Genomic DNA, 22,486 nt, shown 5'->3' with positions numbered 1-22,486 from the left:
GAATAAAAATGAGATTCTGTTGAACTATTAAAAGCAGTAAATAGAGAAGAAAAATCATATGGCAGGATGCAACAAAGGCATCTTTACACAGCTGAGCAACTCTGTCGGTATCAGCTACAAATTCAGTTAAAGACACAATATCACATAAATGTCTTAGTATCAGATGTGGCTCTGATGCCGCTTTGCATCTGTTTAAATGATGCAGCATTAGAAAAGCCTTAAACTTTGTTGATTCCAATGAGAGAGCATATATTTTGTAATTTGTAGTTTTTATATTTGTATAACACCAGCAACAATCCAGCAAAGCTAAATAAGAAACAATTATTAGACATCTCAATTTGTGCTATATTACTGCCGGGCACATTCTGTTGCTGGTCTGTCACTCAAAGACTTTTTTTCTTCCAGATGTCATCTTACTTAGACAATGTGTTTGTGCCAGGAAAAACTGCCCTGCGAATTCTCACTGTCAGGTGACTAATACTGTGCGTATTAATCTGATTAAGCGCAGACGTGTGCACAGCCTCTCTGATACTCAAGTCACATCACGTATCAATAGCCTAAAATATCTATCAGTCATATGGCCTTTCACACAGTTTAATGGTTAACTTCTAATAAACTGCTCTTTGGCAGAAAGAAAGATTATACTTTGTATGGCAAGCCATTCTACATCTATTTCCTTAAAATTAACTAGCACCTATTTTTGCTACTAATGTAACATTTCACTTCCTACTAGTGTTTCGCAATTTTTGCAGGTGCCTACTTTAGTTTCACTTGTTTACTTGTATTTAGTTCCTTTTAACTATCTGCTAGTACTTAGAATACTAAATTGCCACTAGCTACTATCCCAAAAGTGACTGCAACTTAGTAACTCTTCCATTTACACTGGTAACAAATTACAAATTTGTTGTTTAGACATGGGCTATTCCGATTGTTGCTGCCACTTATTTTAGTTTTAGTAGTAGCAACTATTTACTATGTACACTACTGTCTTAGTTATTTTAGTTTTAGTCAAAAAAAGAGTTTAAGAATTTTAATGTTTTTTTTTAAAGTCTCTTCTGCTCACCAAACCTGCATTTATTTGATCTAAAACACAGCAAAACAGTAAAATGTTGAAATATTTTTATTATTTGAAACAACAGTTTTTAATTTGAATATATTTTAAAATGCAATCTATTCCTGTGATTTAAAAGCTGTATTTTTAGCATCAATACTCCGGTCATATTCTGATTTGCTGCTCAAAAACATTATTATGTTGAGTAGATTTTTTTTTCAGGTTTCTTTGAAGAATCTAAAGTTCAGAAGAACAGCATTTATCTGAAATCTTTTGTAAAATTATAAATATCTTTTAATCACTTTTGCTAAATAAAAGTATTAATTTCTATCATTTCTCTCCCCCAAAAACAAACAAATAAATAATAAAGACTCTAAGCTTTTGAATGGCATAGTGTATAATGTCACAGAAGCTTTTCATTTCAAATAAATGCAGATCTTTGGATTTTTCTATTCGCCAAAGAATCTCAACAGTACTCTACTGTTTTAAATATTGATAATTATAAATGTTTCTTGAACAGCAATTCAGCATATTAAAATTCAGTAAAGATGCTGAAAATGTAGATTTTATCACAGGAATAAATTACTTAAACTATATTCACATAGAAAGCCGTCATTTTAAATAGTAAAAATAATTCACAATATTACTGCTTTTGCTGTATTTTAGATCAATAAAAAAATGCAGGCTTGGTGAGCAGAAAAAAACTAATTTTAAAAAACATTAAAAATCTTCTTACTAGTAGTGTATATATACCAGTAACATTTTTAAAATGTTTTTTTTTTAAATGACTTTTTTAAACTCATTTTATGTAATGGTTAGAGTGGTTGTTGAACTAAAAATCTTATTAGCAAGAAAAAAAAAACAGTGGTAACAACTGGAATACACAATAGTGAACAAAGAATACTAGAACAGATATAAATATTTGAATATTTACCAAAAATAGATAAAAAGAGAATAGTTACTTGTATTAGTTACTAATTAATATACACTAGTGAAATTCAATAGATGCTAGTAAAACAGAAAACTATACTATTTGTTTACTTTGCAAACATACAAAAGTAGTTCTTTTTAAGGAATAAATGTTAAAGCGGCTTGCCATATCCGTTGAGGTTTCGTCTGTGCGAAAATAAAATTTCATTTTAATAATCATTCATTAGCTTTTTCTTGTTGTCTAAATGATGTTGTCTTCACTTAACACTATGTAAAAGAGACTTGTTCATACCGAACAGTCAGAGAGAACTTAATCTTTCGTGCGATGCTCACTATTAAGACACAGACGTGCACTGACAACAAATATCACAAAAAGAATAAGAAAACGTGTACAGTATCAAAGTGGACTACTTACTGATATGCCTCTTGTCACAAATCGTCCAAAAACGCAGTAAAGTCGTCTAGTAGTTAGTGTAAAGCCAAGTAATGTTAGACAGAGCGGAGACGCGGAATGAACTCAGCTCTGACAGTCGTTTTGCTTTGGTGTGCGTGTGCGCGCCCGTGGTGCGAGCCTCGACACAGGTACTGTACGCCCTCCTGCGCCACTTCTCCATCTCAAACAATGCGCTCGAACAGCAAACACGTTACTGACCGACGGCATTATTGGGAAAAACATCTGGGCTCCTGGGAAGTATTTGGGCTACTGCATTCCTTCGCTATCTATTGGGGAAAAGCACACTTACACAATTATGATTATAAACACAAAGAGCACTGTTAAAACACGCAATCTGTTCATTGTTGAATATTCTGATTGCAGAATAGAACGCTAAGTACGAAATAATAAACCTGCATGTAAAAGCTATTAAAAAATCATACATATTGCTGTATTACCACCACCACTTGGAAGAGATGAACAGTGCAAGACTATGATGTAAACACTTGTAAGACCAGGCTGGTCTGGAGTATGAGTGGAAACACACACAGACCTTCTTATCAGAACAAGTATTTATTTTCATAAAAATAACCAAAGGATTTTATCTCTCTCTTTTTTTAAGAAATACAGAAATCAGTTATTAAATATTCCTTATGACAAACATCACAGTCTTTTTTGAGGAAGACTGGATGGCGAACAACTAAATAATAAAAATACACTATATTCACTCTGTACTCAAGACTACTGGGATGCTTAAACATCCTGGTAACCTGTAGAAAAAGTTGACTATTGTTTAAGCCCTTGCATGTGCTGTTATATTAGTAATATTTGCTGGATAAATATGCCCCGGATTTTTGGCAAAGTAAAAAAATATTTGGAATAGATTAGACAGCAGCATAAAGAGTAGATCTAGAAAATTACCAGTGTGCACATTAACAACGTAGACATTACAAGTTATAACTAATGAAATGTATGCACATAAAAGTATGTTTCAGAGAAACAGACCTAACATTCAACCTTACATCTTAAAAAAGAAGCATCTTGTAAAAACAAATTAAGGACAACTGGTAAATGCAGTTATGTTATAAACAAGATGTAAACAATTACATGCATGACGTGTGTTACTGAAAGACTCCAAAACCCCACATAATGTATATGCAAGGATGGCAACAAAGGTGCGTTGTAAAATTCTCTCAAAATGACCTGAGAATGTTTGTATATTTTCCTCAGACTCAAGTTCTCAAATCCCTTCCCTCATTTCCTGTTTCTTCCCTAACAGCTCTTTATCTTTTTCTAACAAGTCCTCAAGCGCCTCTAACATCTCAGGTATGTGCTTTCTGTTGTCTTCATGAGGCTCTTCATCTTTTAGAAGCTCCTCCTCTCGGTTCATGAGATCATCATCATCATCTTCACACTCTAATTCTTCATGACTTTCAAACAGCTCGTCGTCAGATATCGGTTCAAACTTTCGATCATCTGCAAGCTGCTCCTGTCCATTCATGAGATCATTTTTATCCTCACAATCCAAGTCAGACAGCTCTACATCAGATATTGGTTCAAACTTTCTATCATCCGATAGCTCCATCATCTGTTGCTCTGGCTCATCGTTTTTCTCCTCTGCATCACTGATGTCCTCCACACAATCTTTGTAACTTTGTTTGATCTTCACCTCAGGCTCCAAGTCTTCCTGACTTTCAAACAGCTCATCGTCAGATATTGGTTCAAACTTCCTCTCATCCGCTATCTCCATCATCTGTTGCTTTGGTTCATCATTTTTCTCTTCTGCATCACTGACGTCTTCCACACCATCTTCATCATCTTGTTCGATCTTCACATCGCTCTCCAGAGGTTGAGATTCTTCACACTCTTTGGGCGAGTTCTCTTCTTCCTCTTTGCTTTCAGCGTCTTCACCTGACTCTGAACCGCTCCAGTCTGCGTTCTGAGTTTCTTCTGTATTCTCGGAAGTGTCTTGTGATTTGATGCAGGACTGGTCCTGAGGACTGCTGGGCACCTCATCCTCTGGTGGGGGCTTCCAGTAATCATACAGCTTTCCCTGTGAATTACACAAGAGGCCCATTGAAGCATAGTTTACCCAATAATGAAAATTCACTCATTTACTCACCCTCATCATTTAATCATTCACAAACCTGAATGACTTTCTTTCCTTAATAGAACACAAAAGGAGAATTTGGTAGAACGAATGTAGCTGCTTTTTTCATGCAATTCACAGTATGATAAAAGTAGTACAGATGAAAACTATACTCCAAACAGCCATTCGCACAGAATGCGTTTTTGAGTTTAAAAAGCGAGAAGAAAGGTGGAATGATCTAGACACAAGTTTAACTTTAAATGTTTTCGAACGAGGTATCATGCACAATGCTCTGGCACGTGACCATCAAACAAATGAATCCACTACCTCCTCAATAGCCCTGATGTTGGGAGATGATGAAGACTCTTATGTTCACTTTTACATTCAAATACAAAACACCTGCATTGCTTAAGAGACACTGCTGTCACTACAGCTGCATGAGCGCAGAGAAAATGTCGGACAGCGTAGAACTAGCGGAGGGCAGAAATACAGGTAATACAGAACAGTCCATCAGCAGTCGTGGATAACGCTTGACCAATATGACATCATATTGCTTAGAAAATCAAATTGAGACTTTATAATTGAGGTCTTTTAGTTTTTGGGGGATTAAATAAAAGGATTGAATGGATTTTTATCATTATAGCATTGTTTTGTCCACATACTGCAAACCCACACATTTATATGCAAACCATTTAAAAGTGAATTTTGCATTCGATGTCCCCTTTAAGGTTGAAGGGTGACCAGGGAATTCTTCAAAAAACTCCTTTTGTGTTATATAAAAATATACTATTCAGGTTTGGGAAACTCCATGTGTCAGTTAACTTCATTGCAATCCATGACTGCTAAAAAAGACACATCCGTGACAACTAATTCATGCTGACCGTACCGGAGAGCTTTCAATCACAATGCTTTCCGGTAAAAAAAGTGCGTTTCCATTACAGATTTGTGCAAAACTTTTGTGAAATTTTATAAATGTCGATAAAAATGTATTCTGAAATGACAGCATTTCAATTAATTGATGTTATGTGACTAAAATGTAATTTTTTTCCTCTCGCGATAAGTCATGATGACCCATGTTAGTAGGTTGTGTATGTATATCGCAGCCAAACCACTAGCCATTATTCTGAATTGAAGGAGACGTAGATATGTATCTTTAGCAAAGCAGCGTGGAGAGCCGTTTCTGGGGCGCTTCTGAAACATGCTGTGCTTGCCTGGTATAAACCCAAGCATTGACTAGAGTGGCCGCTATCAGCTCCGGGGAAGTGTCAAAGCTGCAATGTGCTGCAGTGTAAAAAAGGGGTCGAGCATTAATGGCAATGAAAGCCACTTATACTTGTGAGTGGCCATGTATGAGGCGTTTCTTGGAGGTTATAGTACATTAGAGAATGATCATGTGACTTTTACCTACACCAAGTGAGCTGTAAATGCTGCAAATTGCACAATTTGAAGGGTAATGGAAACGCAGCTACTGTAGGTTATGAACATACAGCACCTATGCTGGATTCCGAAAACACTTACAGATTGTGGCCTTCATAGCCAGTAAAAAGTAACAACTTTTATCAGTTATCATCAGTTAACAGTAGGGATGTAACTATCAAAATCTCACAATGCGATAATATCTTGATAGAAAGTCTTCAATATAATATTTATTGTAATATTAAAAAAAAAAGAAAGAAACAAAAAATGTTTATGTTTTAAATTCAAATTATTGAGTTGAAAAATAAGATCTCCAACCCATGTTCTTAACTAAAAAAACTTTTATTTGTGGTATACTGTCTCTGTCTAAATTACATTCACACTGGTGTTTTAGGAAGCCAAACAAATTTGAATACAATAATTTCTATTATCGTTATTCCTATGACAGTAATAGCCAAATATTGTAAAACAATTGCACTGTAAAATAAATAAAAATGAATATTTTATATGTATATTATGTTTGCTTTACACTACAGTAGGAAAACTGCAATACTTCTTTCCTAATTTCTACACTTAAAAGAGATATTTTGAATTTAGACTGCAGTAATGTTTTCCATTTAAACCGCTAGCTGTCAGAAATTCATACTCCAATTTTAAGCTTTTATTTTGATAGAAATGGCAGTAGTTTTTATTTTGACGGAAAAATAAGCTTTAGTGAAAACAGGCTTACTACAAATCTAGTGAAATGCTGTAATCATCTGCCGTGAAAATAAAGCATAACTGGCGGCCGTTGCATTCTCAAACATGCTAAACTCACAGCAATAAACAAATTTACTGCATTCACTGCAAACTGAGCCGTTCTGAGATGAGACATGAGATCATGAGCTGATCGCCTGAACTAAGTGCAAGCTTCGCTTTGAAATGTGCAGCGAAAACAGACTTGATGAAGCGAGTAAGCCATATTAGTTTTAGTTCGTTTGATACTGTGCCAAAACATAATGCCATAAAACACAACTTTAAAGATCTTTAATGTTAGAATAAAAAGTTTAAATATATTTTAAAAACTACACTTTTTGCCCAGAAGACCTAGTCATGTGACTACAATGATATCGAGACATTCTTCATTTGACTGCATTCATTCACATTACCTCCTGAGGCCTCGTTCGTGTGAGAAGCACCTGCCACTTGGTGTATATCCTTGCCACAAAGTCTTTCACCTACAGAAGAAAAGACAAACACACTGTCACTAAAAATCTGGATCCCTTTGATATCAGCAGAATGAGGGGTTCTCAGAGAACAGAATGAAGCTGCTCTTCACCTTGCTCCTATACAGCATTTTCTCGCTCTCCCTTATGTCACACTTAATGTGCTTCTCCAGCTGAGAAGAAAGAATCCGCAGATCGTTCTGGCAGTGAAACAGGGCTCAAGTTAGTCTAATTAAAAAAATACAATTGTGATATAAAACAATAGTGACAAGACAAAGACTAAGGCACAGTCAGATGTGCCTTACTTTATTCATACAATATTGAGGGAATAAATTAGACCTGTCACAGTAAGCTTTTGTTGTGCACTTGGGATTCAAAGCAGCAAAAACAACATTAGGAACGGGTAAGTTTGATACAAAAATTGATTCTTAGATGTGTTTAAATCATAATTCAGAATTGTCTCTTTTTATATTATTTTAATATAAGTTAAAAGTCATTATCACAAAACAAGCCTCTTAGGGATAATACAAGACCTGACAAGTCTTGCTGGGTTTATTTTGCCATTATGACCATACCTTACTTAATAATATTAGTGCATTTATAAACAAAAACCTAATTAGCAACACTGACTGTTTTGTTAAAATTATGGTTCCTCTCATTAAAACAAAAAAATAAATATATCTGAAAATGAATGACACTGATATTATTCAAGATAAAATTAGCAATGCTAAAAAACATGCATACTGAACTGAACCCCCCTAAACATCACACTTCTATTCAGTAAAATCATCCCTCAATTTAATTCACACAAGTACAGCTTTCTCTTGAGAGAGTAAAATTAGTTATGCTCATAATTGGTCCCAGAGGGTGAGAGTGGTACCAGAAGACAGAGTGGGGTTGTGTCCACTGACAGGGTCTTTCTGTGACTGATTCCTTAACACTTGCTCCTTTATGACTGCAATGTAAAATCTATTCACAAAGCATCTCGATTCCGCTGGATCGATCCACTAAAAATCTGATTTCTAAGTCTATCATCAATAACTCCACTGGATGAAAAAGCATATGTCGGACCAAATATAAAAACAATGAAAATTAAGATACATTGAGATCTGTTTTGGATTGTAACTCCCTGAATTTTAATCAAATTGTGAAGATTTCCTCCCTTACTATACAATAATATATTTAAAAAAAAATTGGAGACTTACTCTCTGAGCTGAGGGTAAAAACTCAAAATTGGAGGCTTCATTTGTCAAAGTCAAAAGGCTGTAGCAGAGGTAATATGCCTGTATGAAAGAAGATCATTTATCAGCTTATTAAACTCTATGTGGTTTTACTGTATCACTCTAGGATATTAAAAACGTAATGATCCAATAGCTCTCAGCCCTCAGATGACTTTCTGCTTACTTGTTGATCTAGAGTGGCATCACAATCTTCTGCTCTCCTTGCAGACCTGAGGGTTTTCAGCAGGGATGAGGGACGCATTTGAGGTAGGAAAAGCTTCAGCTCAGAGAGCTGGAAAAATAGTGATAGAAACAAAGGTGAAATTTCATCTTCATACAGTACATACTTCCAAAAAAATAAGTGGTTTGAAGCTGCTAATATTCTATGGATTATTCTCACCTTAAAATCTGTCCCTGAGGGTTTATAAGTGCAGGTGTGATTCAAAAGCTTTGAGATGATAGACACACTCAGGTGTCGTTTTAATTGCCTGTTGAAGAAACATCAGATGAATAATTGCAGAAAGCACTTAAAAGTAAAAATAAATATGTTGATTCACCTGCTCATCATTATGGTCTACATGAAGAAATCAACAAGCAGAAAAAAAAATTTGTATTGCATTACAGGTTTTCACTTACTTTCCACGACTGCTATCTGGCAGAAGATAAACGAGTCTCCTGAGGTTGTGATGATCTTCTGACAAATCAGTCAGGATCTGACAAGCTTTGGATATCTACACAGAAAAAAAGAGAAATTGTGTTAAATGTGAGAAAATTATAAACTAATAGACTGTCATTCAAAAGTTTAGGTTTAGTAAGACTTGTAGGCCCAGTTTCACAGACAGTGCTTAGCCTAAACCAGGATTAGACCATAGTTTAATTAGGACATTTAAGTAATTTTTATAAACGTACTCAGAAAGAAAATATTACAGGTGTGCATCTTGAGGCAAAACAAAGGCACTGATATATTTTAAGATCAGTCAGTGCAAGTTTCTTTCAGTTGAAACAGCTCAGACTTGCATTTTAGTCTAGGACTAGGCTTAAGCCTTGTCTGTGAAACCAGAGGGTAATGTTTTTTATAGAACTTATGCTAATCAAGGCTGCATTTATTTGAGCAAAAATACAAAAAAAGACAGTAATATTGTGAAATGTTATTACAATATAAAATAATGGTTTCTATTTAAATATACTTTAAAAATATAATTTATTCCTGTGATGCAAAGCTGAATTTTTATCAGCCATTACTTCAGTCTTAATTTTCACATAATCCTTCAGAAATCATTCTAATATCCAGATTTATTATTAGAATGATCTTTGTTGGCAACAGTTATGTTGCCAAATATTATTCTGAAACCTGTGATACATTTTTTCAAGATTCTTTGATGAATAAAAAGTTAACAAGAACAGCATTTATTCAAAATATAAATCTATTCTAACAATATAAGTCTTTGCTATCACTTTTTTTAATCAATTTAACAAGTATTAATTTAAAAAAAAGAAAGAATACCCAAACTTTTGAATGGTAGTGTATATTGTTAGAATATATTTCTTATTTAAAAATAAATGCTGTTGGTTTTTTTTAAATAAAGAATCCTGAAAAAAAGTATCACATGTTCCATATTACAATGATTTCTGAAGGATCATGTGACACTGAAGACTAGAGTAATGATGCTGAAAATTCAGCTTTGATCAGAGGAATAAATTAGATATTTATGTATATTAAAATAGAAAAATGTTATTTTACATTGTAATAAAATTTCACAATAATATATATTTTTCTGTATTTTTTTAAGAAATAAACGCAGTCTTGATGAGCATAAGAAACTTCTTAAAAAAAACATTACAAATCTTACTGATCCCAAACTTTTGAACGGCACTGTACATAATGGGTAGTCCACCTAAAAATACAAATAATTTTCTATGACTCACTTTTTTCTTTATTTAATAACACTGAATTTTGGGCTCCTAAAAAAATGGCATGAGGGTGAGTAAACAATGACAGAATGTTCATTTTTGGGGAATATGATTATTAAACACACTTCTTCTGACCTGTACATCCCAGTGTGTGATGTTTTTAAGCAGATTCTGAAGCAGGAGGCTAAAGTGTCCAGTTGGTAGCAGCTGAAAATGAATCTCCAGTCCAATTCTACACACCATTGTCAGAAGCAACAGCAGCTCCTCATCAGTGTATGCTTTTGGACACAGTGCAGTACACAAGGAGAGGTACTGAACGAATAAATAAAAAAACAATACAGGCACAAATTAACTAACACATACTTTTGCATTTAAAGCTACAATATCATTAAACAAATTAATAATTACCTACTACTCATACATGACAAACACATTCCTATAACATTCAGCTTACCTTAAGAACACTCTCTAAATTATGTGCTGGTAAAGTGGCATTGTCTTTCATGTCAGATATTACTCTGTCTTGTTTGGCTTCTTCTGGCTGATAGTTCTCTCTGCCAACACATATATAAGCTGTTAGTATAATCATGGCTTATGTCAAACATGCTGAAAGACAAAAACATTCAGAAGTATTAAAAAAAACTCACAAAAGGTCTCCTTCGGTAAAAGAGGGTTGCAGAGCCTCTAGAGGGAACAGACTGATAAAGGACGCCCCCATGTTCAGGAAAACCAGGGTGATGTCCCGTACAGAGGGTACCCACACTTTAAAACTCTGGCTTTGGTGTTCAACTATAACACAACAGTCAACTTTAGTGCTTTATCAGTTGTACGGGAACAGCATATTTGGCATCATGAGGTCTTTCAATCATACCTATGTGTTGAGCAGCAGACAGAGCAATGGTTTGCAAGGACTGCATGATGTGTGAGGAAATAATGGGGTTTGGGTGAACTGACATCATCTGAAAAAGCATTACAGTTATTAGCTATACATACATTTCAGGCGGATAATTGTGCAATGTGTTAAAGTGCCAGTTGTAATTAATTATGAAAAATGGGTTGAATAATTTTGGCTATTGGACCATTTGAGTTAAGTCTGCAAAGTTGTATGCGTGTTGGAGTGCTAAAAGCATAAGCTCTCAGGAACATAACTGTAATGTATAAGTTCTGGCAGGTTTAAACATAAATGTCCTAAGGGTATACGGGTTTCCCATGAGAAAATATAAGAAGCCGTGAACAAAATGCAACGAGTCAGATAAATATCATGTGAACAGCAAGCCTAAAACTTCAAAAGAACAATATACAAATACAAAAGAAATGTTAAAAATACATAATGTATACTATCTATCTAACAAAGCTCATAAAAACGGATCAACAGATTTAAAAAAAGAAATTTACAAAACATAAGACAATATATACAGCAGCCCAAAAACAGCATTGCATTGGATAACAAAATATCAAACCAAAAATTATTCAGACATCAGATATCATTTTTTACTAGTGGGTGCAGGATACTATAGTTCCTTTATGTAAGTGAGGATAGCAAAATAAAGTAAACTGTGACATATTATACCAATAAATCTTCATACAATTGACTACCAGTAAAACTGATAAAAATTTGGGACCAAAAATTATTCAGACACTGATGTGACCATCTTTTGCTTAAGTGTTTTTTCTTTAATTGCTAATGCAACCTTTTTACACCATAAACTGAACAAAACTAAGCAATGCCTGGTAATTGGTCAATGAAGTATTGATAGTTGTGTACACTGCAAAAAAAATGCTTTTCTTACTTAGATTTTTTGTCTTGTTACCAGCCAAAATATCTAAAAATTCTTAAATCAAGATTTTCTGGACGAGGAAAAATTATTGTCTTGTTTACAGAAATAAACTTCTCAAAATTAAGTGTGTTTTAGCTTGAAACAAGCAAAATAATCTGCCAATGGGGTAAAAAAAAAATCTTGTTTTCTGCTTGAAATAAGATTGATTTTTTTTGCTTAACCCATTGGCAGATTATTTAGCTTGTTCTAAGCAAAAACCTACTTACTTTTGACTTGTTCTTTCTGAAAACAAGTCAATAATTTTTACTTGTCTAGAAAATCCTTCTTCATTTATGAATGTTTAGATATTTTGACTGGAAACAAGACCAAAAATCTAAGTAAGAAAAGCATTTATTGCAGTGTAAGTATTGTCATACTAACAATTGTCTGAATTTTTGGTTAATTGTAATCCATTACACAGATTTGACAGTTTAACTCTGAGTTCATATTTTATTACCACTTTCTAAACTACAGTGAAAAAACGGTGATAATGTGAGAAATGTAGATGTGTAAATTAATTGTCCAACTATTTTTAGGCCCACTGAAAAATTCATCCATGTGTTATTGACTAAGCGCACACAGTGTTTTGCAGGACAGAAAATATGAGGAAAGAGGATGGTTTTACCTGGAAAAGCCAGCGTGTAACCTCAGGCTGACAAGGGAAAGAAAAGTAGGCTTTCCTCAACAAGCCAGCACTGATCAGAGACAGCACAAGCTCAGTACGAGCCCTACAGTGGAAGAAAACAACACGCTCATATTGCAAAGTGCAATGATGAATACTAATAACAATAAAAAAACACCAAGCAAATGAACACGAAAGAAATAATAACTGATGCATCTTCTATATTACTCTTTTTTTTTTTGAGAAGTGATACTGATATTGGTTTTAAGGTGTAAACAAAAAGGTTTCATCTATTACTAAAATAGAAGGATTCAATTAATTTTTTATATTTAAAAAAATAGCACTTGTAATATTTAAACACCTTTTACAATAAGCAAAAACTTAAGCTAGAGATCACTGAAAATGATTTATGTTTGGGAACAAAGTGCCGGCAGTCTTACTGAAGGAGGATTTGTTGTGATCTGTTGTGCGGAGTCACGCTAATCTTTTTCAGGTCCAGTGTCTGGTGGTTGAAGAGTCGACCAAACCTAGCAGGCATGAATACTTCCTCTCCTGGGTGGATGTCCCTGATGGCACATGAGGCGACCGAGAACCTTTGCAAAAATTCCCTAAAAATTCACCAACAAAAGAGTCAGATTAACAATACATTTTGAAGAGGCTAACGATATTTGACATAAGACAAAGTAGCATATTTATACTCGTGACAATACATTGAGGTCTTAACACATGAAACAATCGATCTGTGAAAGAAACTGAACAGTTTTTATATCATTTTTCACTTCTAATCCACCGCAATTTCCAAAGGTCCTAAACGCGTTCACAACAAGGACTGTTTCATGTGTTAAGACATATATATATATTGTCAATATATCGTCACAAGCCGCAGGGTTTAATTTGGTCTGTGTATGTTTTTTTGACTCTCAAAGCCATGGGTCCCATTGACTGCCATGATATGACTGATAGACTACAAAGGTTTAAGTTAAAAATCTTCGCTTGAGTTCTACTGAAGAAACAAAGTACAGCTTGAATGCCCAGGGGGTAAGCAGACATACATCAAATTTTCATTTTTGGGTGAACTATCCCTTTAATCTACTGTAAAACATCAAAAGGCTTCAATAGTTTGAATTGATGCAGACAGTCATTAAAGATTGGATTTAATCAGCATGTACTGGAATGAAGCCAGCTACTTAGAGTATGGACAAAATACCTTTGCTCAAGTGAGATGCCTTCTTCTTTACTTCCACTGTTCCCATCCTCATCTAAATTCAGCAGATCCTCTTTACATGACTCAAGTAACTGTCTCTCCAACTCTTTTGACCTGTGTAGACAAATGAAAAACAAAGTGTCAAGTAATTATTAGACATTTATCAGGGTGAGACTACAGGCTAAATGCAGCATGTTCTGCCTCAATAAACTTTGCCATGGCATAATCACTTGTCTGTGAGACTGACAGTCAGAATAAACAACAATCTGTCAATTTTACACACCCACAGTGTTACTGTCAGCCAGAATGCCTGGCATTAATACGCCAAGGGTATTGTACTTATTGCATCTGGTGGTTTTCAGCACATTACTAGTGGTTCTAGGGCAACATTTCTTTAGCAGGGGTCTGAGGTTTCAAATGTTGGCCTTCAAATAATGTCTCAGACACAAAAGGGCCTTGGAGTTCAAAAGGTTGAGAACCTCTGTTCCAGTGTGTCTAGTCACTTGATTACTGTTTGAAGTTTTATAGTGTAATGTTGAATGGCTATAGTCAATGGTTAAATATTTGGGAAAAAATTGTAGAGATGTCAGTAATATTGGAATCAGGGCTTGCTCAAAATTGAAAATTCTGTCATCACATTACCATGTCCTCATGTTGTTATATCTTCAAAACGATCAAATATGGTAAACGGATGCTCAAGCGCCCTTGTTTGATGTGCAGGAAGCAATGAGGTTTGTTCTCATGCATCAATCAAGTATGACTGAGCTTCTGTTTACCATATTTGATTTGCTCTACGTATGATCAAAGTTTACAGATATTAAAAAAAGTCTCAAAAATCAAATCTGTTCATAATATAAAGCAATCTTGACTCTTCAGAAGACTTGGATTCAACTACTCGATTCATATGAATTACTTTTACGATCTCTATGATAGTTAATTTTTTGGTGTGGACTTTCAAAGGAGGGATAAAAAAAATTCATTAAATTTCATTAAAAGAAAATCTGTGTTATGGATTTGGAACAACATGAGTGTGACTAAATGATGACAATTTTCATTTTTAGGTAATTATCCTATAGACAGCAATGCTTGCCTTAGTAAACACCACAAAAAAAAAAGAGGAAAAAAATGATTTGATCCCGTGCTGATTTTGTATGTTTGCCCACTGACAAAGAAATTATATGTCTATAATTTTAATGGTAAAAATGCATTTTAAAAAAAGTTATAAACTGATTTGTATTTTATTGAGTGAAATAAATATCTGACCCCTTCGGAAAACATGACTTAGTACTTGGTGGCAAAACCCACTTTGGCAATCATAGAGGTCGGACATTTTTAGTAGTTGGCCACCAGGTTGGTACATTTCTCAGGAAGGATTTTTGTCCCACTCCTCTTTGTAGATCATTGCAGTCATTGAGGTTTCAAGGCTGACGTTTGGCAACTCAAACCTTCAGCTCCCTCCACAGAGTTTCTATGGGATTAAGGTCTGGAGACTGGCTAGGCCACTCCAGGTCCTTAATGCGCTTCTTCTTGAGCCACTCCTTTGTTGCCTTGGCTGTGTGTTTTAGGTCATTTTCATGCTGGAATACCCATCCATGACCCATTTTCCATGCCCTGGTTGAGGGAAGGAGGTTCTCCCAAGATTTGCTGGTATATGGCCCTGTCCATCGTCCCTTTAATGCGGTGCAGTTGTCCTGTCCCCAGAAAAACACCCCCAAAGCATAATGTTTCCACCTCCATGTTTGACGGTGTTCTTGGGGTCATAGGCAGCATTCCTCCTCTTCCAAACACGACGAGTTGAGTTCATGCCAAAGAGCTTGATTTTGGTCTCATCTGACTACAACACTTTCACCCAGTTCTCCTCTGAATCATTCAGATGTTCATTGGCAAACATCAGATGGGCCTGTACATGTGCTTTCTTGAACAGGGGGACCTTGCGGGCGCTGCAGGATTTCAGTCCTTCAAGGCGTAGTGTGTTACCAATTGTTTTCTTGGTGACTATGGTCCCAGCTTCCTTGAGATCATTGACAAGATCCTCCTGAGTAGTTCTGGGCTGATTCCTCACCGTTCTCATGATCAATGAAACTCCACGAGGTGAGATCTTGCACGGAGCCCCAGAACGAGGGAGATTGACAGTTATTTTGTGTTGCTTCCATTTGCGAATAATCTCTCTCCCTTTAAGAGAGTGCTCCTAATCTAATTTTTTTACCAGTATAAAAGACACCTGGGAGCCAGAAATCTTGCTGATTGATAGGGGATCTAATACTTATTTGACTCATTAAAATGCAAATAATCTGAAATGCGTTTTTCTGGATTTTTTTATTCTGTCTCTCATTGTTAAAATAAACCTACCATTAAAATTATAAACTGATCATTTCTTTGTCAGTGGGCAAACGTACAAAATCAGCTGGGGATCAAATAATGTTTTTCATCACTGTACAGATTTTGACCTCTCAATCATTGATATCCAAAGCACTACAGCAATCTGAGGGCTGCCAAGCACAAAATGAGACATGCTGGGAATAAAGTCAGGGGGAAAAAAACAAATCAGGTTTTCAGACCAACCTCTGATATTGTTCCTTTTCTTGCAGCATCTGCTCCAGTGTATTTTTATAACTAACGGCTTTGGTTTTCACTGCCTCTGGCTAATAGAGATTAAAAAAAAGAAAAAAAAAAGAAGCTTTATGCGTTTGTGAAAACCAAGCATGTGAAAGAGTGATTAATGACACATGAGGTAATGACATATTCTTTGAAGATCCTTAAACTTACTACTGTTTTTGAAATCGGTGTGTTGGGCTCTGAGAAAGCATCTTTTTCGGGAGTAACAGGCACTTGGTCTCTCCGACTCATCAGCTTCTCCAGAGATGGCAGCGGCTCGTCTTCATGACCGCTGCTGCTGCTGCTCAAACTGATGTTGCAGTGCTCCCTCAGCTCATCGCCGGAGTCATCTCCCAACTCAATATCCAAGGGATCTTTCCACTGGGGGCAGCACTTCTGTTCTCTTGTTCCTTCTACTTTCACCGACACAGCTGGGGCAGGCATGATAGCCTTGGGGCTGCATGACTCCTCCACTTTCAACTGCGTTCTTTCATCCTCTTCCATCTCACATGAACTGGCTTGTTCTGCAAAGCTGGGCGATCTCAGATCAGAATGATGGGAGGACGAGTGAGTTTTAACACTCTCCTTATGGTTGGAAGGCAGGCTTGTTTGTGTGCAAGTTTCTCTCTCATTATTTGTTTTTTTGTTTTGAGTTTTGGGTGATGGTAAGCAGGTTTCTGGCGTAAAATGCGTCTCTATGCTGTCGAACGTAGTGCTCGACTTCGGAGAGACTTTGCGCAAATGCGGTTGGCTGGGTGGAGGTTTGGGATTTTTGTTGGCATGTGCCACCAGAGCGTCTTTAGGCTCTGTAGTTGTGGGTGATTTAGTGAATTGAAATGAGCAATGTTTGTCGCTCTCCATATTTGAGTCATTATATGTTTTAAACAGCTGCCTGGGGATGGAAGGCGTAGGTCTCGGATTGCTGTTACTGTTTGGTGCAGCAGGAAGCATTTTAGGGGACTGTTTGTCCTTTATAGTTATCACAGAATCATTGCTGGATTTCACAAATGCACGTTTGACGAACTTTGTAGGCGACTTTAGATTGGAAGCGCTGGAGGTGGGTTGGAAATCAACACATGGCCGCTTCATTTCCTTCTCACTGTCTGTACTTCCCTCCCTTTTTCTCTTTGCAGATAGAGACATCCTGCCCTCTGTTGGCAAAAAAGTGGTATGTGATATAGAAAGAGAACAGCTTAGTTTTAAAAGCTATAAAATAACAGCTTGGCAGTATCAGTAATACAGCAAAAGTTAACAGTGCTTACCTGGAAAAGTCTTGTTTTGAGGGGTGCTTAATTCCTGTAAGACATGTACCGTCGTTTGAAAAAGGTGGCAAATCATACATTAAATTACTCAAAAATTTAGTACTTGAACTGTACCTTCTGAAAAGACATGTTGCTGCAGTGGGAGGTTTTGTGGTCTCTACTCTCCAGTCTATCTTTTTTCTGATTGTGCAGCCCTGTGTTAACTGATGCTTTGGGTCTCTGCTGGAGTAAGCAGGAACTACTGCTCTCAGGGTGAGATGGTTGAGGAAGAGTATGTCTCCGGTCCTTCACAGCTTTTGACTGAAATAAACCTCCTCCAATCTGAACACAGAACATCAGTGGATTAAAGGTTATGAAGTTAAATAAGCAGACTTGACTTGGTCCACAAGCTATAACAAATATGATCAAATCGACAGAGTTCCCACAATTTTGGGCTAATTAATTTCCAGTATTTTGGTAATTAATTTTAGGTAAAAAGAATAATTTTCATCACAACAGATGTACTAATAAATCATTCAGACTGATTTGAGTACCAGTTTGATGGATTCACTGAAAAGAGCTGTCTTAAAAGAACAATTAGACATTGCAAAAAGTTTTATTATATCCAACAGCAAGATATAGCAGATGAAATAATCTTAGATCTGAGCATGAACAGAAAAAATAATTTTACTTAACAAAAAACCCCCTAACCTATAATAGAAAACCACAATTTTATAGTATTTCCCCTCCACATTTCCCACAACTGTGAGATTCATGAATTCAATTCATGGGGAACAGCAGGGTGTTTATGACTTGATCAAAAGCTAATAATTACGCAATAAAGAAAACAATCATTTAAAAATAAAAACAAAGAAACAAAAAAACTTAAATATAAAATATTTAGTCTGTGTGACCATTAACCAACATCAGAGAACTGTGGACATGCAAATATTGCATGCTAAAAACAAATTACACAGTAGAGACATCAGCTAAAAATTAAAATATCAGTTTACATTTACAAACATTCATTTTGACATTAATTGTAGTAATCCAGTGAGATTTTTGTTTGTACAATGAGTCTGACAACAGCCAGTGCTCCACACAAAGATCATCATCTCATCATCATCCAGTCTGTCAGGAATGACATAAGGAAACAAACTGAGACAAACTAAATCCAAAAAGAACTGTGGCAAGACTTCTCCAAGGTGAATCAAGAAAAAAACCTGCAAAGCTACAGTACTGTTAAAAGTTTTAGGCACTTGTGTAAAAATGCTGTGAAATGAGGATGCTGTCAAAAATAATGTTGTAAATAGATTTTCTCTATCAGTTAACTTCTATTAACTAAATTGAATCAACATTTGGTGTGAGTGACCATCCTTTCATTAGTGTTTAAAGCAGCTTTTGCCCTAGGTGCATTTGCGCATAGTTTTTCAGGTAGCTTTGCAGGTAGGTTTCTTGAAGCATCTTGGAGATTTAGTCTGTCTCAGTTTGTTGATGAAGATGAGATCTCTTTGTGGAGCACTGGCTGTTGTCAAACTCCTTGTGCAAACAAAAATCTCACTGGATTGTTCCAATTAATGGCAAAAATTAATGTCTTTTAATATTTTCTACTGACACACTACAGCAAAAGATAGAAATAACTGACCTAAAACCATTTCTCAGCTGGTGAAAATACTAGTGTTCTAATAGTTTTGGCCACCACTTTATAATATTAAACATTAACTTAAAATCTCTGGAGGTGCAGCTATTATTTATTCAGTTTACTTTTATGTTTTCATGACTTGTGACAATTTTTTTGCAGTGAATTTTAGTATTATCAATATCAGTATCATCAGCTATATCTTGCTATTGTGTAGAATAAAACTTTAACAAAACTAATTAGATTTGGCTGACAAAAAAATTGGGAACCCCTGCATTAGAACATTGTTAGATATGTGGATAATAACTATTAATAAGAAATTAACAGTTGCATTTACCCTCAAGTTTTCATTCAACTCCTTACTGAGAGCAAAGGAAATTTCTCTGTCTCTGTCTCTTGAACTGGTCCTCTGGATGTCCTTTTTAACCATAGAACTGAGAGAGCCATTCCTTCTGGAGTTAATGTTGCCATTACTTGGCTGTAGTTTTCTCACAACAATTTTGCGTTCTGGAATACTTTCCTGTTCTGGTCTCTTATTGGAGGCTTTAAGTGCAGCAGACTTGTCCCTCTGCTCCAGCTCAGGGTGTCTGGTAGGCGGGGCGAATTTCGACACCGAGATCAAAGGTTTTGAGGTCTTCTCAGAAGGTTCAAGACGTAGACTTTCTGACACAGGATGTGGCCTGGCATCTACACCGTCACGTCGTGGAGCACCAAGTGGAATTATTTCGTTCACTAAAAATAAAGAAAACACTGTCAGACATTTAGAAAAAAAAGTGCAAAAGCAACCTCTTCAAATCATCATGGCAGCTGAAGCACCTTGCAAACCTGTATTAAATGTTAGTGCATTTTTATAAAGACTGTTAGCGAGGCACAAATTAGACTGACATGCAAACATTAAAGAGCAATGACATCAGTTGGCTGGAATATACTATACGACTTACAGTGGTATTTTCACCAGATAAAAATGTTTTTAAGTCAGCTATTTCTAAGTTTTTTTTATAGCGTGTCAGTAGGAAATATCAGTTTACATTTGCAAACATTAATTTTGCCATTAATTGTAATAATCCAGTGAGATTTTTGTTTGCACAAGGAGTCAACAGCCAGTGTTTCACACAGAGATCTGATCTTATCATCATTATCCAGTCTGTAGAATGACATGAAGAAACAGAACAAACTGAGACAGACTAAATCCAGAAGAACTGTGGCAACGTCTCTAAGATGCTTCAAGAAACCTACCTGCAAAGCTAACGTACTGTGAAAAGTTTTAGGCCCCTTTGTACAAAAATAAATAGATTTTCTTTATAAATTAACTTCTATTAACTGAATTAAATCAACATTTGGTGTGACCATCCTTTGCGTTTAAATCAGCTTTTGCCCTAGGTGCACTTGAGCAAAGTTTTTCAGGTAGCTTCGCAGATAGGTTTCTTGAAGCATCTTGGAGACGTTGCCACAGTTCTTCTGGATTTAGTCTCAGTGTTTTCTGTTTTTTCATGTCATCCCAGACAGACTGGATAATGGTGAGATCAGATCTCTGTGTGGAGAACTGACTGTTGTCAGACTCCTTGTGCAAACTGACTTAAAACCATATTTTAGTTGGTGAAAATACTAGTGTTCTAACAATTTTGGCCACCACTGTATGTACAGATTGTTGTCCCGATCTGCAGTCTGATGAAGTTGTGGATAGTTGCTGAAAGTCTGCAGATTTGGGCAGTCTGAGAAGCCTGATTTTTCAAAAAAATTAATTTGCCAGTCGTTCAGTGTATGATGGCTAGACTGTTGCAGTTTTGAGAGTCGTGCAATGCATTCCAGCCTTGAAAACAGGAGGATAAAATATGCAAGCCACTGTATCCATTACTACCATTGTGCCATACCGCAGTAAGCCCATAAGCAGATCAACAGCGGCCCAACACACCAAGCATCCCTGTAAAGTATATACCATATATCTCACCCAAAGAGGTGATGTGCTGCTTGAGGATACTTGACATTTTATACTGATGAAACACAGATAGGTGTCTTTAAAAGTCTTCTGAGTGATCTGTACAAAGTAAGATGCAGGTTTAAACAAGAGAACTTACATGTGAGCATGCAAAACTAGCATTTGTTTAGATAACCAAATCCTGTTTTTGTGAAGTCTGTGCCATTACAATACACACCACATATTAGTATCTCTATAGAAGATGACAGTAGATGATATTCAACAAACCTGTGCTACATGCTTCCAGTTTTCCATCAGGTGGGCGTGTGTCTGTAAAAAGAAAAACAATGGAGAAAACTTTAGCAGTTAGTCGTGGAAAGAGGACATGGAGAAAAGGAAATACCTACTTCCTGCGCTTCCTTCTCATTATTTTGTGTTGACATTCACTATTTGTACTTTGTAACTGAAATGTGTATGGGCGGGAACAGAACTGCATGTCTTGAAAAACGAAACTACTGGCAACAGTTCAAGTCATCAAAATAGATAGTTTAACTCATAGTGTTTGACGTTTTTATGACAAATCCATAAACCATCAATTACACAGATAAGGCGACCGTCAATCGGAAGACGCTGCATTACATATGATGCTCGTAACCACGAGGTTTTACCGACTAAGTTACACAAGCAAACGAAAACAAGTTCTCAAATCAAAACACTAACTTTACAAATGAGAGTTTACTTAATCAATTCTAACAAAATGTTATGTATACATAGAAATTTAGCCAAGTACACTAGTAAACAGAAATTGTCTACGTTAGCTGTCAAACCGCGTGACTGGCGCTGACTTTACTGTACGCGTCCGTTTAGCTTTAAAAAAAGAAACTGTATGTATAAACCTTACAACAACATGATATGCGATGCGTACCAGCCATTGTAGAAATTTGATAGATTATTTGATATACTCCATGATGAAAGTGCTGTTGTGTTTGTGGGGAGCCGCCATCTGTAGGTGGGAGGAGCGAGCGAGTGATGTAATTCACGGAAACGGCCGCTAGAGGCGTTAGATTGAGCGCCAAAATCAAAACCTATCACAGTGAACAGTAGAGACAGCAGTTAACTGTTGTTTCAGGGGAAAAAACACATACTAGTAAAATATACTGATTTAAATTCTTACAACGTCCCACAAAAGACCACTTTT

At 36.0% G+C, this 22,486-nt stretch overlaps 2 protein-coding genes across 2 annotated transcripts in view; both read right to left on the bottom strand.

Moving 5' to 3' along the window:
• sema4ga (sema domain, immunoglobulin domain (Ig), transmembrane domain (TM) and short cytoplasmic domain, (semaphorin) 4Ga) overlaps positions 1-2,521 on the bottom strand; it is a 55,139-nt gene extending 52,618 nt beyond the window's left edge. The window contains exon 1 of the mRNA XM_073834135.1: positions 2,397-2,521. The gene's annotated coding sequence lies outside the window, so the exon portion shown is untranslated. The remainder of the gene's footprint in view (positions 1-2,396) is intronic.
• A 458-nt stretch (positions 2,522-2,979) lies between these two features.
• On the bottom strand, positions 2,980-22,305 carry slf2 (SMC5-SMC6 complex localization factor 2). Its single transcript, XM_073835145.1, has 22 exons — positions 22,214-22,305; positions 21,577-21,618; positions 21,322-21,408; positions 19,711-20,105; positions 17,870-18,076; positions 17,756-17,789; positions 16,665-17,644; positions 16,461-16,540; positions 13,902-14,012; positions 13,135-13,302; positions 12,698-12,800; positions 11,127-11,214; positions 10,903-11,044; positions 10,710-10,809; positions 10,391-10,567; positions 8,981-9,075; positions 8,745-8,832; positions 8,529-8,636; positions 8,330-8,407; positions 7,238-7,324; positions 7,068-7,136; positions 2,980-4,467 (listed from the first exon to the last, which is right to left on the bottom strand). The coding sequence occupies exons 3-22, from the start codon at positions 21,356-21,358 to the stop codon at positions 3,655-3,657; spliced, it is 3,960 nt and encodes a 1,319-aa protein (XP_073691246.1). The 5' UTR covers positions 21,359-21,408; positions 21,577-21,618; positions 22,214-22,305; the 3' UTR covers positions 2,980-3,654.
• Between the last annotated feature and the right edge of the window lie 181 nt (positions 22,306-22,486).

The sequence above is a fragment of the Garra rufa genome, chromosome 2 (genome assembly GCF_049309525.1).
Source record: "Garra rufa chromosome 2, GarRuf1.0, whole genome shotgun sequence".
Classification (NCBI taxonomy): Eukaryota; Metazoa; Chordata; class Actinopteri; order Cypriniformes; family Cyprinidae; genus Garra; species Garra rufa.
The sequence above is the reverse complement of the archived record's forward strand: the minus strand, read 5'-3'. Positions and strand labels throughout refer to the sequence as shown.